The sequence below is a fragment of the Octopus sinensis genome, linkage group LG13 (genome assembly GCF_006345805.1).
Source record: "Octopus sinensis linkage group LG13, ASM634580v1, whole genome shotgun sequence".
NCBI lineage: Eukaryota > Metazoa > Mollusca > Cephalopoda > Octopoda > Octopodidae > Octopus > Octopus sinensis.
This window is the reverse complement of record NC_043009.1, coordinates 10,614,144-10,625,917: the sequence shown is the minus strand read 5'-3', so window position 1 is coordinate 10,625,917 and position 11,774 is coordinate 10,614,144. Positions and strand designations below refer to the sequence as shown.

General features: G+C 37.0%; 1 protein-coding gene across 1 annotated transcript in view; it reads left to right on the top strand.

Moving 5' to 3' along the window:
• The window catches only part of LOC115218563 (mucin-5AC), an 82,900-nt gene extending 71,399 nt beyond the window's left edge, over nt 1–11,501 (top strand). Inside the window, exons 5-6 of the mRNA XM_036508544.1 lie at nt 5,392–10,323; nt 10,588–11,501. Coding sequence (XP_036364437.1) covers nt 5,392–10,323; nt 10,588–11,501 — 5,846 coding nt within the window. The remainder of the gene's footprint in view (nt 1–5,391; nt 10,324–10,587) is intronic.
• Nucleotides 11,502–11,774: the final 273 nt, after the last annotated feature.

The window sequence follows — 11,774 nt, the reverse complement described above, 5'->3', positions numbered from 1 at the left end:
TATAATATATATATCTTTTATCTTTTATCTGTTTCAGTCATTAGATTGCAGCCATGCTGGGGCTCCGACTTGAATTTTTAGTCGAATGAAGCCACCCAGTGCTTATTTTTTAAAGCCTAGTACTTATTCTCTGGGTCTCTATTGCTGAACCGTTAAGTTACGTGCACGTAAACACACCCACACCGGCTGTCAAGTGGGGATGGGAGGGACAAACACAGATACCACACATAGATTTCTCTTCTATTATTCTATTATTCTATCACTCTTTCGTTTACTCTTTTGTTCTCTCTAATTCTTTTTATCTCTCCTCCCCTTTCGTTTTTTCCTCATCCTTTCTCTAATTTTTTATTAAGTTTGAAAACGGAGAGATCCAATAGATATGAATCAATTTATTAATTAATTAACATCTTCAACTACAATTGTTTCATTTCTCAAACAAAATTAAAACTACAAAACATATAAATATAAAATCTTGCATTTTAAAACACCTTGGGTAGAAAATCATCAGGGTACATAAAGGACAATAGAAGGGTTACATTATGATGCGTTGAATACCCGAAATACAGACTCAAATAAACATGATTATATATTCTGAGTATTCCAAACGATTATAATATAACCCTTGTATTGTCCTTTGTACACCCTGATGATTTTCCATCCAAGGTATTATAAAATGCAAGATTATACATTTATATATGTTTTGTAGTTTTAATTTTGCTTGTGAAATGAAACAATTGTAGGTGAAGATGTTAATTAATTAATGAATCAGTTTATATCCATTAGATCTCTCCGTTTTCAAACTTAATTATAATATTTGATATTTTATAGTATTTTACATAATATATTCATTGATGAAATATCTCTTCAAAGTATAATATAGGAAACCAGTGTATCTTGGATAAAAATATCCCTATGATAGGTCTAAATATCCTCATTGTGACAATATATATATGTGTGTGTGTGTGTGTGTGTGTGTGTGTGTGTATTATTTATAATAAAGGGTTAATTGCAACAAGTTGCTCAAAACCACATACCGAAAATATTAGAAATAGCAGCCAAATAGATCACTATTTCTACTACTAGTAAAAAAGTCTCCACAAACAAACAGAATTTGTAACCCGTATATGGTAAAGAGAAAGAAGACAGCGAAATCCCAGCCTATTGGATTAATTATAGATGAATCCGTTTCTGGATTAGAACCGAAAGTTCATTTCCTTGTCAATATAATATTTCCTATAAATCTAGAAATGCTAGGAAAAAAACTCACCCATTACACCAGCTCGACCAGGCGACATCGAACGATATAACGCTCCGCTAGCATCTCTACATTTATATAGACAGGCGAATTCGTATCTCCCTCCAAAATTACCACGTGAATGTATATATATATATGGCTATATACATGCATATATATATATATATATATATATATATATATATATATATATATATATATATATATATATATAATATATATATATATATATATATATATATGTATGTATGTATGTATGTATGTATATATGTATGTATGGGAGAAAGCTGGCTTGGCTAGACAAGAAGTCGTGGAACACAGTAAAAACTCAGAGTAAGTGCCCATTGGACCGTCCTGAATAAAATATTTATCTTTTCATTACTTAGATATGCTTCGGTCAAAATTAGTCCAGGCCATGTCTAACTTAATGGTCTCATGTGATATATAATCTTTTAAATCATGCTTAAGTCAAGATCTGTGGTATTTCATCCTATTCAGTAATTATTGTCCACTGAGTTGTGTCCCTTGAAGAAACTTGTTCGGATATCGTTTGAAGGTTATAGGATATTTTTTTTCTTTGATTTGTTTTGCGATAATATAAAAAAAGAGAGCAGGCCCGTCGAGAGAAAGAAATTGTATTGCACTATGGTTATGTATTGTGAGCCCGATTTTTTGTAAGAGGTGTATGACACAAGGACCCAACCTTGGATGAATTGTAAACGGTAAACACTCGCTGCGGTCGTGACTGACCATGAGATTGCGCCTAGAAAGTTTCCCTCTGAGGCACAAGTCTGGTTGTTTATCGAAGACCAGCAGTCGCCTGTGCATACAAGCCTCTCCTCTCCACGCTACCTATGTTATCCAAGAGAAAGGCAAAATTCGATACAGCTTGGCGCCAGCGATGTCGCAACTTATTTCTATAGCTGAGTGAACTGGAGCAACATGAAATAAAGTGTCTTACTCAAGAACACAATACACTACACGGTCCGGGAATCGAACTCACTAACTCATGATTGTGAGCCCGACGCTTTTACCACTGAGCTATGCGACTTCACATGTAAACTGAATTGCAGACTTGGTGCTAAGGTCGCTTGGGCAATGTTGGAGGTATATTCTCTACACTGTGCAAAGGATTTCGGTCTAGTACATGTATGTATGTATGTATGTATGTATGTATGTATGTATTTATGTATGTATGTATGTATGTATGTACGTACGTATGGTACATATGTATCAAGAGAGAGATATGCTATTTCAGGCTTTTATTTCTTTTTCTTTTTCTTTCTCTTCCTGTTTTATATTTAAATAGATAAGTATTGGATCGAGTTGGTAAATGGCTGGCCAACCTACAAATATGTTCGGCGCTTAATGTCATAATCACCAATCGCACATTGGAAGGTTCAAATCCTAGCACAAAACACACGCTCGGCAGTGGCTGATGTTCGATCATAAAGCATGCTCAGAAGTCCATATCCTGTCACCAAACGCACGCTGGTAGGTTCACACTATGTCCCCAGCACTGCATTTTTGCCTCCAGCAAATATGCTTAACTAACACAATCCCATTTCATCTAGAGCTCTTATCTATTATTGTTCTATGCCTGTTATTGCTTTGTAGCACCAGATTAGTTCTGACTTAGTTTATGCATTTCTTATAGACTGTTCACTAAACGTCTGAATATACCTCAGTTTAGCAAAGGAGCATATTGGCCATTCTGACATTCCGTGGGTAATTTTATGTGAGTTAGTGTAACAGATTAGACATGTCAGACTCTCCTTAATTTTCATTCTGTTCCTGGGGGTTTATATTCTGAAAGATGCGGGCAAGAAAAACTCGATCTGCACAGGACGGCTGTCTCTATTCTATACTTGTTATTAGTGGAGGCGCAATGGCCTAGTGGTTAGGGCAGCGGACTCGCGGTCATAGGATCGCGGTTTCGATTCCCAGACCGGGCGTTGTGAGTGTTTATTGAGCGAAAACACCTAAAAGCTCCACGAGGCTCCGGCAGGGGATGGTGGTGATCCCTGCTGTACTCTTTCACCACAACTTTCTCTCACTCTTACTTCCTGTTTCTGTTGTACCTGTATTTCAAAGGGCCGGGCTTGTCACTCTCTGCGTCACGCTGAATATCCCCGAGAACTACGCTAAGGGTACACGTGTCTGTGGAGTGCTCAGCCACTTGCACGTTAATTTCACGAGCAGGCTGTTCCGTTGATTCGGATCAACCGGAACCCTCATCGTCGTAACCGACGGAGTGCTTCCAAAAAAAATACTTGTTATTGTTGCTGTGCATGCCAGTGCACTGTTCGAAGCTAATGCGGTTATTAATGTTGCTACTACTGTGTGTGTGTATGTGTGTGTGTGTGTGTGTGTGTGTGTGTGTGCGCGTGTGTGTGATTTTTATCATCTTTTTTTTGTTGCAAATGCTGTTTCTGTTATAGTTCATTAAGTTGTTTCGCATGTTTTTTCATTGTTTTTGTTTTTTAAGATTGCTTGTGTCTGCAGTTGCAGAAACTGTAAGCACATTGTAATTCTCATATTCCGTGAGGTTATTGTAATTCTACCGAAAGCTTCCTTTTCCTGTACTGTCTCAACATTGGTAAACACAAATAATTTCTTGTTTAGCCGATAGTTGTTTACAGATATGTTTGAACTCCGCAGCAGTTACCACTTAAACGCTCTGAGCAAAAAAAAGAGAACTGCTATATGATTACTCGACTTTCAAAAACTGCAACAAAATATATCTTAAACTAATACCCATTTCTGATTTTTAAAGCAATGAAGGAGAAATTAGCTGATGCAATCGAAAATAAGCTATGTCCCCAAAAATGAAAAGGTCACGGGTGGAATGCCTTTGGTTAGAGATGTGCTTGATCTGTGTTAATCTGGAACTAAACCCCTTACACAAATACTTTCAAGCTAGAACATTGAGTTACACATGAAGGTGAACATGGTATTTCTATGAGATAGAGTAAATACAGAAAGATTCCAGAAAGGGCCAAATAACCTAATGGGTAACATTAATGATTCAGGAACGACAAGGAAACAATTTATCAGGGCCACAATTAGCTTAACTACTTAACAGAGAGTCTGAACTGATAAGGCTTAAACAGGGGGGAAAGATAATTATAGTAGTTCAGCTCCATGTCAGCTCTGATCGAGCAACCTCTTGATAAAAGACATTCCAGAAATCTAAACAGATTGTCTGAGACTGAAAAAATAGCAACAATACTTCTCACCGTTTAAACCTTCAATGGCTCTGTTACACTGATTATTAGTTGACCATGTGAGGTTACCACTCAATTACATTGTCACTTAGTAGGCTCTTGTCCACCATCACAGTTGTAAACTCTCCACTGAACAATCGACTTTAATTCATTTAAGTGTATCGTCTAAATCATTGGTTCTCATCCGGGGTCCATATGGCTTCTGAGGGTCCACATAAGATTCTTGGGGATCCGCGCAACAAAATAGTAAATTGGGGGCCTACAATAGTATTTTAATGGTCCCTAAAAATATTTTGCTTTAGATGTATGTATTGATGTATATTGCAAGAAACAGCCAGGTTTCTTTCTCTAACATTTTACATTATTCGACAAATACAAGTGAATGGGTGAAATACAAAATAGGAATTATAGAGGAAGTTTCCATAAAACTAATTTATAATCATCGAATGGTTGCATGGTCCATCAGAATAAAATAGTAATCAAAGGGGTTCACAGATTTTAAAAATCGTTGAGAAACCCTGGTCTAAGGGAACCAGTGATGAAGGATTGAGCTACTACGAGAGGGTGCTGAAAACTTCCTGGCTTTAAGGATTTTGCGAAAGGCCTGGTTGGAGGCCTAACCTTCCGAGATCTCTTACAGGAGTTAGAAAACTGAAGAACTGCTGCAATAAGTGTGTGAATCTGAGAGGGGGAATATGTTAAATAAAATCCTAATCAACTGATCCTCCTGTATTTTCTTTTACCCAAAGCCAGTAACTTTTCAGAACCCCTCGAAGATCTCAATCTCCCAAGCATCACATTTTTAGGTTAATTTTCTTCATCAATATTTTCAAATATATTTGTCTAAAGCTTTATGTCTATGATAATAAACATGCGTTTATATCTTTGTTTTCTTCTTTTTGTTAATAGGAACAACTTGTGACATATTGCTATATAAAACCACCGCAAGACTTATCCAAACAGCGAGCACATATCAGACGAAGTCGACAAGTGTCTCTCACGATGAAGACTCTCAGAAAAGCGTATCACATGTCACAACAGCTACGACAACATCTCGACATCTTTCTGAAGCAAGTACATTCACGTCAGATTCTACACTGAAAGTAAAATTAAATGTTACAGCCGCGAAGACATCAAGATCTCCACCAGTCACAAAAGAATTTCACACAGATACAACCTCTGACACAACAATCCCATCAAAGGCTACAGACACAAGACTTCCAGACTATTATGTATCTGAGGATGTTACTGAATTGACTGAAATTAGCAGAACAAATATATCTACAACCCGTGTTTTAGACAAAACTATTACTGCTAGGGAAAACGAAACAGATTTCAATGTGTCGTCTGTTCAACCAACGACAACATCTCTCTTTCTCACAACTAGTATAACACAAGAAGAATACTCTACTCATATACCGGCAAATACTACAATATCATTTACACCAATTAAAGATAGTACTGACAGTGTAACAACAGGTGAAACAGTAAGATCAGACTCAACGTCACAGACTATACAACAGACTCGTCTTGGAACAGAAGGCGATGCGACCAAAGTAACGGAGAAGACCTCATTCGGAATCAATGAAACAGAAACAGAAAATGTAACATTAGTGTTCGATTACAAAATTTCGACATCTGACCATTTAGCAACCAATATTAGCAGCGTTGCACCAGTAGAATCAGATATCACTTCATCAACTCTGTCTACTGTCGCAAACGTTTCAGGTTATTATGTATCTGAAGATATAACTACATCGACTGAGATTAACCGAACAGATATATCTTCCCAAACATCAGAAGCAACAATGTCACATTCATCACAGAGACAGCCGACAGATCGTTTTCTATTTACTGAAGATTTCATCGATCAGTTCAATACAACAACAGAAAAAGGCCCGTCGAAATCAGAGAATATCACAGATTTCTCTAGAGAGTACACCACGGATAAATTAAACCAAACCGTTGAAAGTTCTACTACATTACAGACCAGGACAATAAGCAAAGACGACGAAATATTCTATACTGATACGAAAACAGTCGAAGCAATCTCAATAGCATCTGAATCGTCTCGTGATACCAGTTCCGTTCCAGCCATTCCGCAATCTTCAAAAACTTTTTCTTCGATTCAGGAGGGGAAAACTATATATCCTGCTACAGAACCAACGAGCACTCGTATTGAAACACCAGACAGTTGGGTTGAAAACGTTACAATTCAGACATCTAAAGAAGCCAGCACAGATTTCACTAAACTATTGGAAACACAATCTGTAGATAGCTTGAGAAATTACACTGGATACAGTGCAACAGACTACGACACGAGTAAAATGTCAACAGAGGAAGGAAAAGAACTTAAAACCGAAGTTTTATTTACTATAGATGTAGCAAACACCTCGATTGAATCTTCATCTGAGCTAACTCGGTTCGTACCTTTCCTTGATAATGTTACATCGGCTTTTCAGGGTAAAACATCAAGCAAAGAAGGTGGCGAAGAAACTATGACCAGTAGCGTAATTACTACAGGAGTAAATGAAACATATTTTAGTGTGTCACCAACTCAATCAACATCCACATCTTCTCTCTTTCCTGAAACTGCTGAAACAAAGGAAGAATACTCTACACATACAGCTCCGAATGGCACGGTGTCATTCACTCCTATTAAAGATTTTACTGATAGTGTAACACGACAGACTAGTCATGAAACAGAAGACAATGCGACCAAATTAATGGAGAAGACTTCATTCGGAATCAATGAAACAGAAATAGAGAATGTAACATTAGTGTTCGGTTACAAAATTTCGACATCTGATCATTTAACAACCAATATAAGCAGCGTTGCACCAGTAGAATCAGATATCACTTCATCAATTCTGTCTACTGACGCAAAAGTTTCAGATTACCATGTATCTGAAGATATAACTACATCGACTGAGATTAACCGAACAGATATATCTTCCCAAACACCAGAAGCAACAATGTCACATTCATCACCGAGGCAGCCGACAGATCATTTTCTATTTACTGAAGATTTCATCGATCAATTCAATACAACAACAGAAAAAGGCCCGTCGAAATCAGAGAATATCACAGATTTCTCTAGAGAGTACACGACTGATAAATTAAACCAAACCGTTGAAAGTTCTACTACATTACAGACCAGCACAATAAGCAAAGACGACGAAATATTCTATACTGATACGAAAACAGTCGAAGCAATCTCATTACCATCTGAATCGTCTCGTGATACCAGTTCCGTTCCAGCCATTACACAGTCTTCAAACACTTTTTCTTCGATTCAGGAGGGGAAAACTATATATCCTGCTACAGAACCAACGAGCACTCGTATTGAAACGCCAGACAGTTGGGTTGAAAACGTTACAATTCAGACATCTCAAGAAACCAGCACAGATTTCACTAAACTATTGGAAACACAATCTGTAAGTAGCGTGAGCAATTACACTGGATACAGTGCAACTGACTACAATACAAGTAAAATGTCAACAGAGGAAGGAAAAGAACTTAGAACCGAAGTTTTATTTACAACGGAATCAACAAACATATCGACTCATTCATCATTAGAGGTAAGTCGGTTCGTACCTTACCTTGACAATATTACAGAAACTGTAACCAGCAGTGTTACTATTGTTGGAGAAAACGAAACAGATACCAATGTATCGTCTGTTCAACCAACAACAACCTCTCTCTTTCTTACAACTAATATAACACAAGACGAATACTCTACACATATACCGGCAAATACTACAATATCATTTACACCAATTAAAGATAGTACTGACAGTGTAACAACAGGTGAAACGGTAAGATCAGACTCAACATCACAGATTATACAACACACTCGTCTTGGAACAGAAGGCGATGTAACCAAATTAATGGAGAAGACCTCATTCGGAATCAATGAAACAGAAACAGAAAATGTAACATTAGTGTTCGGTTACAAAATTTCAACATCTGATCATTTAACAACCAATATTAGCAGTGTTGCACCAGTAGAATCAGATATCACTTCATCAACTCTGTCTACTGACGCAAAAGTTTCAGGTTATTATGTATCTGAAGATATAACTACATCGACTGAGATTAACCGAACAGATATATCTTCCCAAACACCAGAAGCAACAATGTCACATTCATCACCGAGGCAGCCGACAGATCATTTTCTATTTACTGAAGATTTCATCGATCAATTCAATACAACAACAGAAAAAGGCCCGTCGAAATCAGAGAATATCACAGATTTCTCTAGAGAGTACACGACTGATAAATTAAACCAAACCGTTGAAAGTTCTACTACATTACAGACCAGCACAATAAGCAAAGACGACGAAATATTCTATACTGATACGAAAACAGTCGAAGCAATCTCATTACCATCTGAATCGTCTCGTGATACCAGTTCCGTTCCAGCCATTACACAGTCTTCAAACACTTTTTCTTCGATTCAGGAGGGGAAAACTATATATCCTGCTACAGAACCAACGAGCACTCGTATTGAAACGCCAGACAGTTGGGTTGAAAACGTTACAATTCAGACATCTCAAGAAACCAGCACAGATTTCACTAAACTATTGGAAACACAATCTGTAAGTAGCGTGAGCAATTACACTGGATACAGTGCAACTGACTACAATACAAGTAAAATGTCAACAGAGGAAGGAAAAGAACTTAGAACCGAAGTTTTATTTACAACGGAATCAACAAACATATCGACTCAATCATCATTAGAGGTAAGTCGGTTCGTACCTTACCTTGACAATATTACAGAAACTGTAACCAGCAGTGTTACTATTGTTGGAGAAAACGAAACAGATACCAATGTATCGTCTGTTCAACCAACAACAACAACCTCTCTCTTTCTTACAACTAATATAACACAAGACGAATACTCTACACATATACCGGCAAATACTACAATATCATTTACACCAATTAAAGATAGTACTGACAGTGTAACAACAGGTGAAACGGTAAGATCAGACTCAACATCACAGAATATACAACACACTCGTCTTGGAACAGAAGGCGATGTAACCAAATTAATGGAGAAGACCTCATTCGGAATCAATGAAACAGAAACAGAAAATGTAACATTAGTGTTCGGTTACAAAATTTCAACATCTGATCATTTAACAACCAATATTAGCAGTGTTGCACCAGTAGAATCAGATATCACTTCATCAACTCTGTCTACTGACGCAAAAGTTTCAGGTTATTATGTATCTGAAGATATAACTACATCGACTGAGATTAACCGAACAGATATATCTTCCCAAACACCAGAAGCAACAATGTCACATTCATCACAGAGGCAGCCGACAGATCATTTTCTATTTACTGAAGATTTCATCGATCAATTCAATACAACAACAGAAAAAGGCCCGTCGAAATCAGAGAATATCACAGATTTCTCTAGAGAGTACACGACTGATAAATTAAGCTATACAACCGAAAGTAGTGCTTCATCCAGTTCTAAAGCAAATATAACCGATGAAGTCTCCAGGACTGCAGAGTTTATTGATAAGAGCAATATTTATAACTTAACTGAATCAATAATCAGTAATACCAATGCTACTATATATAGTTCAGATCATATTACCACAACACTAATGTCGAAGATTATTAATATTACAACTTACAGACCGAAAAGTATAGAAGCTGATTCTGATTTCCGCACAACCCAATTCGCTATTCACGATACAACGCCTAGCGTGACTTTGGCTAACCAATATATCTCCAGTGCAGGAACGATTTCTATTCAAAATGCCACAGCAAAAATAGGTCCCATTGCTTCTGACAGAACAAGGGCCACATCATTGTCCTACAGTATTTCCAATGAAACAACAAAACTTCCTGAAAAAGAAATTACAACAGCGACAACAAAGATGCTAACAACTCTCCCATCTTCGACAATTTCAACTCGACCCAGCAAAATAAAAGCGACTATGAAACCATCTATCAAAGTTTGTATTTCTGTCAGAATTAAAATTCTGAAAACGGTTGCAAATGCCAATAAAATTAGAAATCCTCAGAAGTTATCAAAACGATTGTGCTGGATAGTAAACAAATTATCAATGTTCAAATTTCCAGATCAGTCATCTAAAAAGTTAGTGGCGACAGATATTGCTTCTTCCATATCTTGGTTGTCGAAGTCTATGACTGCAATAATTCCACCCAAGCACAAGTATACATTCTTCATCACGAAGATGATTGTTAATTGGGTACAACGAAGATTAAGACTGTTTTTCAATTTTAATTGGTTAAGTGTTCACCAGTTTAAATCCACGTGCATTGTATTGGTTATAAAACCTGCGACTGTTAGGAAAGCCGCTGCGCAGCAACCAAATCCAAATTCCGGTTCTGTTGGCCATAAGCAACTGGAAACATTAAAACTTAAGGTATGTCGACCAGCGAAGCAGTTACCAACAACCACATCCACCACATTAACTACAACAAAAAGTTCCTTAACCACTTTCAAGTACGAAAACAAAACACATGTGGATAAGAAGATTATACACCCTGGAAATTCCGCGACAACCTTCAAAGTCGTGTCTACGGCAAAACCCTATTATCATTACGGAAAGAATGTTATCGTGAAAATTTATCGAAAGAACCAGCGCATATTTCAGAGAACTTTGACTAGGCTTTCTAACTTGTGGAGGGGAGTAAATCAAATAACAAATAGATTGTACCAACCTGCAACAAACAGAAAACAAGGCATACGTAGGTTGTGGAACAATGCTTGGTTAGGAGCGCAAAAAGCTTACAAAAAGTCCCAATTGCTTCTTAGAAAAACTTACACGAGAGTGGTACTTAGATTTTCCTCAATGTTTGATCAAGCAAAGTCTACAACAGCAACTAATTTCCGTCAATATTATAACTCATACCGCAATTATTATAATAGTTATATCACGCAGGTACAAAATACAGCACAATATTTCAAGAATAATTACGATTATTACACTAAAAATCTACGAAACTATTGGAACCGATATGTCACATAGCTTACAAACAACCCACCATCTTGACAAAGTCGGCATTGGACCAGTTTTCCTCACTTTTGGTGAAGCACCTATGCTAGTGTATTTATATAGCTTCGGATTGGAGTCAGAATATTTATACCTTGGAACGCTCTATAATTTAAAGATTTAGCTTTCCACAAATATTCTATTACCAAGATTTAACAGTGGCACAAAAATAGTTAAATGTTTTATTCAAGAGTGAAAAAGGTCGAAGAGATATATGCACAGAGAGAAGAAAATCGAAGAGATACACAC